General features: G+C 40.0%; 2 protein-coding genes across 5 annotated transcripts in view; one reads left to right on the top strand and one right to left on the bottom strand.

Annotated features, from left to right (window-relative positions):
* Positions 1-783: 783 nt before the first annotated feature.
* FBXO3 (F-box protein 3) lies at positions 784-14,593 on the bottom strand. The gene is made up of 11 exons (XM_080983532.1): positions 14,259-14,593; positions 12,027-12,116; positions 10,938-11,092; positions 8,866-8,980; positions 8,532-8,736; positions 7,665-7,710; positions 5,681-5,765; positions 5,187-5,309; positions 4,520-4,635; positions 3,207-3,397; positions 784-1,611 (listed from the first exon to the last, which is right to left on the bottom strand). Exons 1-11 carry the CDS (start codon positions 14,363-14,365, stop codon positions 1,480-1,482), a joined length of 1,365 nt encoding a protein of 454 aa, XP_080839658.1. The 5' UTR covers positions 14,366-14,593; the 3' UTR covers positions 784-1,479.
* Positions 1,584-14,846, top strand: part of LOC308464749 (uncharacterized protein) — an 85,045-nt gene continuing 71,782 nt past the window's right edge. For 3 of the 4 annotated variants that reach the window (XM_080984328.1, XM_080984323.1, XM_080984327.1), the window contains exon 1: positions 8,987-10,351. In XM_080984328.1, the coding sequence (XP_080840454.1) occupies positions 10,322-10,351 (30 nt within the window). In that variant the 5' untranslated portion in view covers positions 8,987-10,321. Of the gene's footprint in view, positions 1,639-8,986; positions 10,352-14,846 lie in introns of those variants that run through there. The other variant, XM_080984326.1, reaches the window with a different exon arrangement.

Below are 14,846 nucleotides of genomic sequence, written 5' to 3'. Positions count from 1 at the left end.
AATTTTACTTTTCTTTTTACTCCCCCCCCCGCCCAATCTTGTGTACCAAGTGACAAGTTGGTAAAACCTATTTATATATCATTCGGAGGAACATCTGGGCCACACTATCAGTGAAGGGCTACAGCTTATTTGTATATCGTCTGCACTGCGGGAAGAAGGCCCAAGGTTCAATCCGCAGCATTTCCAGGGATGATGGGAGTTGTAGTCCCAACAACATCTGGAGGTCCCTACAGGTCCCTACCCTGGCACAGAAGTCTATGACAGATTTTCCAGTTTTATTACAGGTGAATCCTTTCTACCGCTGCTGCTTAACAGTACAGTCCTAGACATGTCTACTTGGGAGTAGAATAGGATTTACTCCCAGGTATGTGTGTATAGTGGTACCTCAGGTTAAGTACTTAATTCGTTCTGGAGGTCCGTTCTTAACCTGCAACTGTTCTTAACCTGAAGCACCACTTTAGCTAATGGGGCCTCCTGGTGCTGCCGCGCCGCTGGAGCCCAATTTCTGTTCTTATCCTGAAGCAAAGTTCTTAACCTGAAGAACTATTTCTGGGTTAGTGGAGCGTGTAACCTAAAGCGTATGTAACCCGAGGTACCACTGTATGTGATTGCAGCCTAAAGCCCCCACTACTTTATAGAATGTTGCAACTGCTGTACGAAACTACATCTCACCTGTCCTTTGCTATATATATATATATATTAATACCCATCAATGTAAATGTTCCAGTTAAGACTTATTTCAAGTTCTCTTCATTTTTAGTGAGACAGTTATAAAGAAAACCATTTAGTGTTCAAGAAAACATGTTTATACTTAAAATTCTAAACACGTATCACAATAGTTAAATGGCAGTTGAAGAGGAAAATCAAGCTATTTACATATTTATATTATATAATAAATGAAGAAATGCAGTAGGCAATATGCATATTTCATGTTCAAAAAGGCGCATGATGCAGGATTTAAAACATTAGACCAGCTCCCTTTCAAACATTTCAGAGTGTCCCATTAAAAACATACATATTTGTCCCAATGGCTATACAGATTTAACTTCAGTTATTTCATTCACATGAAATAGTAATACAAAATCATTGTGAAAATGGCATGCCTAATTTTCCATTTTGTTTGCTGCTTTAATTAAAAAAAGGAACGGAAAGAAAAATGGGCAGCACCATTCTGGTTTTAAGGAAGTTTAAATGTACAATGATTACCTTCAACTGCAAAGCTGTTTGGAAGAATAAAGTTCACCACACTACTGTATTCCCACCTCTACCCAACATATTCTCTCTCGAGAAGCAAACACATGACAAAAGAGAACCCTGTTTGTATAATCTGCTCAGATGCAAGCCAGAACCAGCACTCATGCTAGTTGTTCCTCTGCCAAATAATGATTTAATATTCAGAAATATTTTTACATGGTATCTTCCACAGAAATATTTTCTGCAGAATCAATAGGTCTTTTTTTTGTTTTTCTGGAAGTTTGCTCAGGTTTGACGCGGACAACGTCCACGTCCAGAAGGAACAGGGATGTCCAGAATTCTGCGTCTGTCTTCATATTCATCAGTATCTGTTGAGTCTTCGTCTTCATCCATCGCGCATTCGTTATGATTGGTTTCCTAAATGCAGGAACAGAAGTAATATAGGTAAGCTCTTTGACAAAGTTTCTTTGCAAAACTACCCCAACTGAATGTGATCATGTTTATCAAGCTGCATTAAACAAACAAAAGGATCAATGAGTACCACAGAAAAAGTAAAATACTTTAACATCTCTTGTAATTGTTATGGCATTTATACAACTACGTCTGGTTTCCAACAGCTTGCCAAAGTGTTACCCAACAGAAAGCCTGGGACTGGGCTGAAATTCCTGTCACAGCCATTCAAGATAGCATTATGCTATATATTAGACACTAGACAGTAGGACACTTCTTTGGTTCTTTAGTAGGCATTGGGCAAGATCCAAAACAATGCCAGTGGACACAACAGATTCTGGGGGCATGCAGGGAGCAGCAGCAGGAAAGAAAAGGAAGGGGAGTTTGTGCAAGTGCACTGACACTGTTGGATTTCACCCATTCTTAGCAAATTGTAGCACACACAACACTTGGGAGAATGTACTAAACGTGCCTATTCCAATTGTGTAAAGTGCTTAACAGCCTTATATCATTGGACTTTGTAACACTCTATAGGAAGGCCATGCTACTCTCATTTTACAGAAAAGGAGCCAAGATATAACATGATTTGTCTGCTAAGTGTATTTTGGACAAACTGAATTTGAATCCAGTACAAATGGTATTTTATCATATTACCACTGAAAACTTTTTACTTTTGTGTAAGCCAAAAAGTTCTACTCATAAAGGCAGTCTATAAATATTTCTAATTAAAAGTAAGTCCCGTGTTCCATCTACAGTTTATTTCAGTAAAAGCAGTCGAAGGCTCTGTTTTAAAATAAGATATCCAAGTAGATAGTGCGTTTTAAAAAGTAGAATGCCCATCCAAACACTCTTCTATAAAAACATGTATTCTGACAATAGCTTTCCTGGAATGCTTAAAAATGTCCTATCCCCTGTCATTTGTGGAAAACAATGTTAAAACTATTTTCAAGACAAGGCACATAATGTGTCTGTTGACAACATGGACAGAGGTTGAACAAGCAAAGCAGAACAAATGATCTGCTGTAACTAAATATAAGACAAAATAATGTTTCTATCCAACAATAAGTTCCCACTTATTTTATGTTATTCATTTAGCACATAAACAGCAGTGCAGTTATATAATATGTAGGCAATATCAAATTGTTAATATATCTAATATATTTAATCTTCCCCAAACTGAGCATTATTCAAAAAACAAAGCAAAGCAAAGCAAAAAACAACAAAACAAGCAGTCAAAAAAGACATTTTACTACTTGGGCTTTTCCCAAATGTTCCAGGACCTTTATACACATTTCATAATCCCATATATGAGAAAGTTGTTATCAATCCCCTCACTGCATTTTCGCTCATAATTGATAAAGAAGCAAGTATGATACTCGAGCACACACATTTTTAAACTAGGTAAAGTTTTTTTTTACTTTACTCATCTTACAGCTTCTAAAAACTATTAACCTAGTTTTATGCAAAAAGGAGATCACTATTTATATTTAAACACAAAATCCAATTGTTTTCTGGAAACCAAAGAGAAGAGTTAAGGCCTAAAAACATCAATTTTAACTTACCATGCGTGCTGTAGATACTTTGAACGTTGGGCAAACCATATGAAATCTAGGAATGGTAACATTAAAAAATCTGTCTTTATAGTAGAGACAATGGAATGTATAGTATCCTTCCATGTACCCTGAAGTAGTGGCAAATGTCGTACAGCTGGTATATTCATAAACCCGACCAGGGCTGATTATGGGAAATTCTCCTGTAGAAACAAAGTTAACAGAGGACTTCAACCTCTGGAACCAAAAATACTTCAATTAGGATCAAACTTAACATTGCAATGAACTTTTTAAAAAAGTGTGCTTACAACTAGTCACTTTTATTTCTAAAAGAAATACAGCCACAAGACTGGTTCCAATACAGGCCCCATACCAGTTTCTTGACAAAACAAAAACAAACAAACCCACCCTCCTGACTGCTATTTGCCTTTAAATGTGATATTTATACAGCAAACAGCATATATGGGGGCAGTTTATCAGCCATGGTCATGGGGGAGTGTTTTTCACCAAAAACTGGGCTCCAATTTAGACTGAGAACAAGTTTCAGTGCAGGGCCTCAAAGCTACTCCCCTTCGCCCCAATAAAATTGGCCAGTTTAAGCACGCTTTTTTAAACAGCATATTTATTGTAATGTGTAGTTTGGCCCTTAGAACTGTGCCACAGACTTTGAAGAAACAAAGAGCGAGCAATCTATACTATTATAGATTTTAATCTTAGTATAAAATTGTAAGGGTGCTGCCATGCTGCAGTTTGCATGGCTTGTTGATAGGCAGCTGGTGTGAGGCCCAGACAGGCAGGAAGACAGAGTGAGTGAGCAGGCAGCCCAATCAAGCAGGTGAGTAAGTGTGGCAGCCACCTCAGATAAGCCACAGAGCAACAGGCAGGACAGGTTGGGGCAGCTCCCAAGAAATCATCTTGCTCTGATGCCACTGCCCACCTCACATGTTTCTCCCCTTCCTTCTCCCCGCTCCTTGCTGAAGGAAGCAGCAGCAGCAGCAGCAGCAGCAGCAGCAGCAGCAGGGAAAAGGGTAGAAAGCCTTCCCCTCCTTCATTCCCTCTCCATGTGCTGTTGCAGGGAAGCAAAGGAGAGAAGGTCTCTTTCGTCTTCATCCCACTGTTGCAGGCTTCTTTCTCAGTCCTTCCTCAGTGATGGTGCACTTGCAACAAAGAAACCCTTTTTTTAAGTGTAATTGACACACAGCGGGGGCACCAATGGTTGCTTAGATTGGGATCATGGCTGGGAAGAAAAGGATTAAGGTTCCTCTAACTGCACTCTGCATTTGTTGTTGTTTTTAAAACAGTTACATTCTTTAAATATTCCTTACCTACTACTCCAGGACCTTGCACCTCCTCCACATCACCTTTGGCATTGGTTATTCTCCAGTACCGACTGTCTAGCTGACAAGCCTTCTCTGGAAGAGCATCTTTGGACATCTCAATTCTAAAAAATTATGCAAGATACTCATTTTAGAGAGAGAGCAAAAGCACTAGCCAAAAACTATTACCTTCCTTAAAATACTATCCAGAATATTTTAACTGTTTTAGGGCCTTGAGAGGTGGAAGGAAATAGTTGTGACACTCGTCTGACCACATTACAAACAACACTCATTAGCAGGGGCATAAGAGTCATGTTTTTCTCTGACACAATGTAGCAATTTGACTGTCCAAGAAATACTACCCTAAGGGGGAAGATCTAGATCCTGTAATTATTACACAGGAAAAATAATAATTGAACAGATGTTAGAAGAAAGAATATGTTCTATAGAACACTACAGAAAAGGAAGTCAAAAGCAAAGAAGTAACTTCAGTGCAGTCTTGTAAAAAGCATTCAACATTTCCCCGTTCTTACTTTTTATCTCTCACTGATAAATTGTGATTTTGGAAGGACTAGTTTATATTTTAGGTCGTTTAGAATTTTGCCAGTGAGCAAAGAAAGCTTCAAGATGTGTCAGTAACACATTGATAAAATCAGCATTCGTTTACTGCTCCTACCTGATTCTGTAAGTAAAGAAATAGTGAGGTGGATGTACAGAACTGAGTTCAGGTAGAAAAGATGTGGAGACAGAGACAGTAATATCTCCTGTTGTTGCTACGCAACTCTTGTCATGAACGTATCTAGCAAATAAAGAAAAAGGCATTATTTTAAAGAATAAACAAATACTGAAAAATTCATTTGTATAAAACCAACTTTCACCTTACAATTTGTGCATTAAGAATCTATTTCTCTCCGTAATAAGAAAAGGCATTCTCTGCACCCGCTTAATGCCATTTAGACTATATCTATTTCTGCAGAACATAGTGCAAATGTATTGCAAGCATTACAATGTTATTATTGTAAATAATAAGTGTGCTTTGCTTTACTACCTCATGCTCACATACATGTCTAACAAATATTATAAGATGATAATTTATTTTTGTTACAAGTTTAAGATTATTACATTTTGTCATAATAAGATACCACAGATTGTAAACCAAAGGCATAATACCTGAAAATCTGGTCTCTGATGATGGGATAGCCACCTGTTACTACATTGTTTACATAGGAGGTGAACCATTCCAAATAGGAGCTACCTAATGGCAAAGGGGGAGAAACATTTCACAAGGTCATAAAAAGGGCAGTATGCCGATTACATATGCTATGACTAAAAACAAAACAAAACAAAACAAAACAAAACAAAACAAAACAAAGAACAGTTCAGACCTCCCAGGTGGTGGTCACCTAGCTCTGACCATTAGCAGTCTCAAGTACATGGTAAGGCACTATAGCACTAGAGTGCTGAGGTTTAGGACTAGGCAAGCGGAAGCTGCTCATTCATCTAAGACCAGAACTCAGAAATCTGAATGAAACTGGGGCAGGGGAGAAAGAGGAAGTTCCCACTTGTTTGTCCCCTACCCATGCTTCCTTACAGATCAGCTTGCCTCATTCCATTTTACTATGAAGCTTCATTTCACTATAGATGGCAATAAATGCATTGTTACGTTTAGCAAGATAGTAGGAAGAATTCAGTATCTCGGTATCAGCAAACATTTCCTCTTATCAGATGGGGTTATTTCCCCCCTTCTTGCCCCGCAACTTGTTCTGGGATTTTCCCCCTGTCTCCCCTCCCCCAGAGTCAACTGGGAGAGCACAGGGGAAGAAGAAAGGAGGAGCCTTGTTGTGCTAGGGGACACATCACACTGGGTCCTTATTTGGTACAACTATGCTGGTACAACTATTTAATTGAATCTGGCTCTTGTTTTTTAAAATACAAATAAACCATCATTCCTCCCAATGCAAAGCACAAATAAAAAGCTTTGAGAGATGTGTGTGCATAGATGGTTCCATTTGTTAAACTTCCCTTCCCAAAGCTGTTCCCATCTTTGATCCTCTGAGCATGCTATTTTTGATTTGCCATAACCTTTGAAAGGTAATTATGCCTCAATTACATATCACAGGTCTATGAAAAGAGGGTCTGATGGTGCTACTGCAGTTGCTTTGCTCAAAAACTGAGCTACAAGAACTGCAGAAAATGCAAGCTTGAGAAACCCTGATTGCTACTTCTCTAAGACAAAGTAAAAAGGTGGGATGAAAAGCAATTTTCATGAGCTGGCTGGTAGGGTCTGCATAATCCTCTCACCAAGTGCTTTCCCCAGCTGATGCAGCAAACATGAATCTGGGAGACCCAGGAGGAAGACGACTTAAGCACTCCTCTAACACCTACTTCTTCCTTGCACATCATCCCATCACTTTGCAGTGGTGGTGTGACATCCAGCATTCCTAGACTTGCTGTTACTCTAATTCAGAGCCGCCACCACCATCACATTGAACTATAATCCCTAGCTTCCCATCTTTCATTTAAAACAATTGGAAGTAACTATATTTCCTTTCTAGAAACAATAAGCAAAAAGTACAGGCACTATGCTTCTCAATTTTTTTGTGAGCGTGCACCCACCTTTTAATGTTTTGCTACCCCTCTAAAACTGTAAAAAAAATAAAAATACTGCGGAAGCCCAGAGTATCAGCAAAATTTAACAAGCAAAACTTCATATTGCAATGCTGGACAAATGCAACCAAGATTTGCTTTTTCCTCCTCCCTCTCGAGAGAGGGCACTCCAAGCCAAAGAATGGAAGTGAAGTGAAAGGATGTGCTCTTATCTTCTACCACCTGGCTGCTTTTAGATACAATGCTAGTGCCCAAACTTATCTTGCAAATACAGAACTTGTGGGGGTAGATTTCAAGAGATATGATTTGGGTTCTAGCACCTGACGAGTTACGCTTACTTTCATTCTCTGCTTATAAATGCACTCTCCCAACTTCTTGCAATATTACACGTGATCACAGTTTAACAGATAGTTTGTCCTCTAATGTGCAAAAGATCTAGAATGAGCAAATGCTGCATGTTGAGGTAAGTGGATAAAGTTCCAGACATATTCCAATTCATATTGACTTCTCTAAATTGTTTCCCATTTAAGTTCCAAAATACTTTTACCTGTAATAAACATATCAATTGCAGATGGATTGCGGGCCATTTGATCCTTTAAAGGAAAAAGGAAAAAGTTTATTTGTGTCCTTAAAAACTGGATTTACAGGTGACATTTGTACCATATAATACTGCATGAAAATATTAGTCTGTAACCAGTAGTAAAAAAGAAAACAAAATTAAGTGTTTCATCTGTGCAAGTCACTTTATGTTCCCATCTCGTCTGTGAACATTTGGTAGAAAACTCAACTTGAAAACTTAAGATTTATTTCTTTGAAATTATAGTATCAATGAAACAGTCATTATGTTCTTTTTTATTATTAAATAGCTTTCAGAAGTTCTTCTATTAGTTATGGCCCTTCCTGTAGCTAAAAACCAATTTGTGTTTTATGTACCACTATAACAATAGGGTGCTTTGATCCCCCCCTCAATGCACTGTTAATCAATAACTATTATTTCAAAGTGTGAAGTTTGATTTTTATGCACTAGACACATTTGTATGAAGCCCATTTTTTTGGAGGCAAACTTCTAATCAACTTGCAAGATCCTCCTTCCCCATCATCACATCCCCAGCTTCTTCACTAGTAGCCCTGCTTTGCCTGTCTCTCAGCTCCAGGTCCTAATGATCAGCCTTCACTTCTCTCATGGCAATTATAGCAATTGCTGCCATTTAAAAGCCCCTCTCCTTCACAAGTTAGAGCGTTTGAACATTTATGTGGCCTTTTGTGGATGGTGGGAAGTAGCTCAGAGATGAAAGACAGCTGGTTTTAGATTTTTTAAAACATTCTACACACATATACTGCATCAGTTTCATCTACTGAAGATAATGAGTAGCATTAGTGTTGTCTAAAGTGTCTATTTACAAGTCTTTCTTACTGGGCATTGGTAGAAGATCTCGTAACTATTGCGGCCCTCCACGCTTTCCAGAGCCATGTACTGACTCAATCCAGTGTGGATGCAAAAGGTTAAGGGGAGGCACTGTTTCAGTCCTAGCCGCTGCTGAAAGCCACCGGCTGCTGTGTCAATGTCCAGCAAATCTTCAGAGCGATAGTGGTTGGAAAGGGCCATGCTTCCCATCAACCTTTGGAAAGACAGAAAGAAAAGGGGGGGAGACATTATTAACCATTGGAAGAAACAAATTTCAAGTATGTGCAAGCTTACGTAGCAGCCGACTGCCAATTAGCAATGACAGTTAACGTTAGCTTCTCACCCTGGAACGACTAGCTTCTGTCCATTATGGATCCGAAATGAACATCGATAGTCATCGGGGAGTTTGCAACCAATTTGTGCTTCCACAGCATCCAGATCTTCCTCCCGAACACTCTCTGTGAGCATTCAAAAACTGTACCATTTAGCAGATTATCTTCAGACAATATAAACAATGCATTTTGCAGTACGTTATTTAAGACGTGATGTTAAAACCTCTTTAGCAAGCCCCATTCAAGTCAGCAGGTGTGACAACTGTGTTTAGAATCGTATATTTTCCTAGGGATTCTTCAGTTTACTTTTTCTGAAACAGACATCAATACTTATGTCAGAAACACTACACGAAACGCATAATGTCTTTTGCTTTTGGAAAAAACCTATGTACTCCAAAGTGGTGGGCTTCTTTTTAAGACAAACCATAGATAGAAGTCTGTCTTAATTCAAGCCACAGCATATAATTTGAATAGGGACACACTGCTGTAAAACAAGGAAGGCCAACTAGTAATCGTAGACTCAGAAGCAGTTTTTGTCTGATTCTTCTGCCCTATGCAATTTGTGGCTAAAACATTTGCCAACTATTACTCAGGAGGAGAACAAATAATTTTCAAGGGCCATATAAGAGAGAAAATGGCATGTGTTAATGTTTGTTGTTTAGTCATTTAGTCGTGTCAAACTCTTCGTAACCCCAAAAGAGATTCATGTATTCCAAAGCCTACAGTAACAATCATTCTCACCTAGTATGGCTGCTTCCATTCTAGGGTTTTTAGTAATGCTGAGACACTATCAGCTGCAAGTGAAATTAAAATGGCACTAGAGAGTTACATTCCCCTTGCATGTCTCTATAGTGAAGGAAAGAGGAACAACGAAATGGCTGCTCCAAAACTGGCTGCTAAAGAAAAATAAGAGACCACTTGCAATATATGGTTGGTTTTGCTTGATATGAATGCACATCTGCTCTAGCACACTGATTAAACTTTTAAAAGCATGTATTATTGTATTATTGTTTTTTCCCCCACAAGAAGAAAGGCAAGAAAAGGGCAGGGCATGTTCCAGACTCAGGGGGTGGGTGTCATTTGAAGAAGCTCCTCTGAGAAGTGGGGGAGGAAGAGCTGATCCTGAGGCTTTGAAAAACATTTCTGCACTTCATTAGTATGCAAAAGTACAATGAAATGCTTTAAAAATATTTTTTTATTTGTTGAGCTTTTAAAAAACTCTGAATTCAGGGTTAAGGCTTCCTGTTGTCCTGCATTGTCTAGAAGCCTGCAAGATGGAGACACAGAGCTGCTTTGCAAACCTCTTTGAAATTCAGTGCAGCTGAAAGGGATTCTCCTTTCCCCCCATAATCTTCTCAGATTTCCAGAAAAGCAGTGAGACCTCTGGGAAAAGATCTACACACATGGACCCCATTTTGGTGTTTTAAGGAGCATCTTTACCCCCACCCTCAACAAACCAGTAGCTGAATGATTAATGGAAAGATGCAGCATTCAGGGGTAAGAACATCTTGTTCAAACCATTCCTCAAATCTCACAGTGTGTGCTTTTCGTATCTACTTCTTCAAAATTAACTATTGTTGCTGCACTTTTGCCTTTGTACAAAACTGGGAATTAGAATTAACAAAAATAAAAATGCAAAATTCAATAGTGTTTTGCCTGTCCACACTGGACAGGCTAGCACCGATTCAAATCAAAGTCAGAAAACCCACTACAAATCAGGTCCTTAAGCTTTCCTTAATTTCATCATGTTTACAGATACATTATTTAACAGTTTGTGAAAAGTACCACACTCATTACTATAGTATGCAATCGAGGTCCATTTGGTTTTCCTTTTCCTGTTCTAGATCACTATGCCAGATTGACAGCTAAGCACAATTTATTGTCTTTCACACACACAAAGAAGGCTAAAATAAAAAAGGTGGAGGACAGTACTGTTTTCAGCTTAACAAGCATGTTGGCAATAGTTAAATAATCTAGGGTGTTCATAAAGTGGCACTTGACACTGATCTAAAACGATAACTTTAGAGAGAGAAAATGCAAGTACAACTGAAGTTGTATAAAACAGCAAACTTATAAACAATACCTTTCAAAGAAGTAATCATCCGAGGACAACGCTGAAACAGATATTTTTCTAAATCATCCCAGGCCTTTTTAAGTGTAGCATAAATTTGAATATACCTTCCGAGATCAGCATACGTATCTATAAAGATTGCTTTCCAGCTCCGAGATTTCTCAGCTCTAAAAAGATAAAAAACAATATCTAAGCAGCAATAAGTAGTAAGAATATTGCATATATGCATATATATTTTTTGCACTCTTAGCACCCCCCCCCCATTTGCTAATTTTCAATTTTTTAAGGTAAATTCCAGTTCAGAAGTTTGGATTACAGTTCAGTGGGCAGGATTTGCATAAGTGTTTAACTATCCCATTAAAAAAATTCAACTGGACTTGTATTTAATTTTGAATAATCTGCACACAAAAAGCAGGAAGCAAGAATAAGCCTCATAATTGTGTAATATTGTACAGAAACAACAGAAATAAGATTGTACAAAAGGGAAAGCAAAATACCATTCTGATAATTGGCTAATGATTTATGAAATCATTCTAGAGGATGTCACAAAAACAGTCAAGGCTTTGCCACAGGTGTGAATAAAGAATCCTTATGCATAAGAAACATAGGGTGGCCAGCATAAAGGGGGGGGAGGGGTAGTGCCATGTGAATTTTCATGTATGCTTTAACAAGGAAACCTGTAAAAGTGACTGTGTGTCAAAATGAGCAGCAATTAATCCAAGTTTCAAACTCAAACACCAACATCCCATTTTCTGCTATCCAATTAGATTCCAATTAAAACCTATGGGATAGAACTATTGCATCATTTGTCATAGAAGTACCCTACAACTTAGACAAGCTAAGCTGTTCTAGTATATCTACTGGAGAATCAGCACCACCTAGCATCTTTGCAGGAGGAAGCTATTATTTACCAACAGATTATTTTATATTGAGCTGATGCTTGCAAACTTTTTCAGCTTTTTCAAAATTTATTTTTTAATGCACACAACTTTTAATCCAAGAAGTAGTCTACAAAAAATTGTAAATTTACCAGACAGAAAACTGGTAACACAAGTGAATAATTTTCTCATTTTATGTAAATTAAGCACTAGCCATACTTACTCAGACAAAAGCCAATATTTCTTACAGTGCCTCCTCCACAGTGGATCATGACTTGAAAACTGATTTAATCTACGGCTTACGCAACAGCAGCTGCAAATACAAAGTCAGTTTAAATTTCTCTACAAGTCAGACTAAAAGCAGGTTCAGTAATGATTGCACTTGTACTTTGTACAGAAATGCTGGAGAATTTCCTGTTTTTAAAGTTAAATTTGACACATGATTTCACACTTATCTTTAAGACTCAATTCTCTAAATTAACCCACACTTTTGTACATTTTCTCCATAGCAGCTGTGTTGTGGAATTCTGGACACTTTCATTTTGTGCCCCACCCCATGCTCTTTAACATCTGTATGAAGCTGCTGGGTGAGATCAGAAGACGATTTAGAGTGAGGAGTCATCAGTATGTTGATGACATTCAGCTTTGTTTATTTCATCAGAATCAAGTGAGACTGTTCAGGAACTAGACTGGTGCTTGGATTTGGTAATGGGCTGGATACGGACCTAATTTTCAAATAACCGGAGTTCTCCAAGTTAGGGCATTAGCTTCCAACTTGTTATGATGAATATGAGAAAAGTAGAGAGCAAGAGCTAAAAAAACCAAAAATACCCTAGCCCCTCTGTAGAGGGCAAGGGAGAAAATTAATCTTAAAAGCTAAAAGAAATTAGCTTTGGTTTTTCATCTATTCTCATCAGAGATACCTCTCTAGGCAGGAGATTCTATTCATGTCATAATCACTACTTCAGAAAGAGCAAGTTAAATTAGAGTTTGTTCAACTATGTTCAGAAACCTATTCGGTATAAATTATTTGAATTGTACTGCTTGTGACATATATGGGAGGCAACATCATGGTAACATAAACCCAGTAATGTTGCACATTTGTATGTATTTGCTATTTTGCCAAGTGTTTAAGCTTCTCAGCTTTGATTGTTGTATTAACTTGCACCTTTTGGAAAGGACTAAATGGTATTAAGGTGGGCTCAGCATATAGATTTTGGACAGATGAAATAAATGTCAGGGAATGTGGAATCATTGCCATAGGAAAGGAAAGGGGGTACTTAAGTCCCATCTTCCAACCGTTGGGAATTCTGCCAAGCCTTTGTTGGGCTGCTTATAAAGCACACCAATTATCTGTGCTTAACTTTAGCTTTAACAGATGTCAAACTCAGCACATTAAACAAGATATCGTAATAGAATGGAGTACACACCTCCCTACAGGTTCTACAGAATCATAGAATCATAGAGTTGGAAGAGACCACAAGGGCTATCGAGTCCAACAGAATTTCCATTAACACTGAAAAACTATGAATTGTCATTTGGGTGCACAGTACATACAGCAGAATATATTTACCACCACCATCAGATTAGATCATAGTGTATAGAGACAAACTGAGGCAGACACCATAATATCTATAACATTAAACACACAAAAATACAAATAATTGGAAATTTAGGGACACTCCACAAGCCATTGGTTACACTCACCTATCACCTAGTTGGACCTAAACTTGTGGCGCTCAATCAAGTCCAGCCCCCTGCTACCTTGCACAAAGGAAGACACACACCTCATATCATAAACCTTATCAATCTATTTCTCTGCCACCGAGAGGATTTTAAGCATCCACCATGTGGTGTCACTAGGGCAGGGCTCGCTTCGAGCACGTTGCCCAGAGCAAGCACCTGTTGACACAGCCGCGCTGTGGTGAAAGAAAACCTGTCTATCAGCGCAGGGCCAGCTTGGAAGCCACTTGGGACCCACGGCAGGAGCCTCTCCAGAAATGTGCAACGCAGAGCAGCTCATAGCACCAGGAGCTCTTGCAGGGGGATGGGGGGGGGAAGAGATGGGTTGGGGGCTGCTTCCCCACAGACAGGGCCATCGACCCAGCTCCCATACCCAGGGCATTGGGCTATCCCTCGCCCCATTCCCCCACTCGGCTCAACCCAAGCCTCGCATCCCCTACTCTTCCTTCCCATTCGGGAGCTTCTCCATGGAGATGTTTCCTGCACGCGCAGCCCCGCCATTGATGGGTTTTTTTGGGGGGGGGGGTGAAAGGAGACGGATCGCTATGGCCCTCTCTTCCTCCGAGAAGGCGGCAGCAGCAGCCGCCACCCTCCTCCTCTTCCTCCCCATTTCCCCATGGTTGGCGCCGCCAAGGGAACCCAGCCCCGAGAGCGCCGCCCTGCCCCGCCAGCTCCCCGCATTAAGCCCCGCCGGGCGCCGGGCTCCCCGCACCTCATGAGGTCCCTGTAATCCAGGAAGCTGAGGACGAGCAGCAGCGGGTCCGTGGGCAGCGACTCCAGGCTCAGGGGCTGCAAGTCCAGCTCAACGGACGCCGCCATCTTGACGCCTCTCTGGTCGGGCCTCGGCTCCGGAGTGGGAGGCTCCTCCTCCTCCTCCTCCCCGCTCAGCTGGGGCCGGGCTGGGCTGGGCAAGGGCGAAGCGCGGCCTACGGCTTGTTCCTGCCCGCCTGGCAGGCATCTCCCGCCCCTCACGCTGGTTTGTTATCAAACACACAGGGCTGGGCTGGGCTGGGCTCAAGGGACGCGCTGCTGCATTCCAAGCCTCGATCTCACAAAACGCTTCTTGGGGGCGCGAGGGCTCCTTTGAACAGCTGCACTGCAGCAGGTAGAAATGCAACAGGTGTAGCTTTCCCGTTTCCCAATTTTGGGTCTGCAAGATTTGACTTTCGAGCACGCGCAGTAGGCAAGGCGACGCACGTGCTTAGTTAGGGCACCAGCGAAGCAGGTTGAATTTGAGGTTTGTTTGTTTATTTATTTATTTATAATTATTTATTTGATTTTAATTATTTAATTAAATTAA

The sequence above is a fragment of the Podarcis pityusensis genome (assembly GCF_964106645.2).
Source record: "Podarcis pityusensis genome assembly, chromosome: 1".
In the NCBI taxonomy this organism is placed as follows: Eukaryota; Metazoa; Chordata; class Lepidosauria; order Squamata; family Lacertidae; genus Podarcis; species Podarcis pityusensis.
The sequence above is the reverse complement of the archived record's forward strand: the minus strand, read 5'-3'. Positions and strand labels throughout refer to the sequence as shown.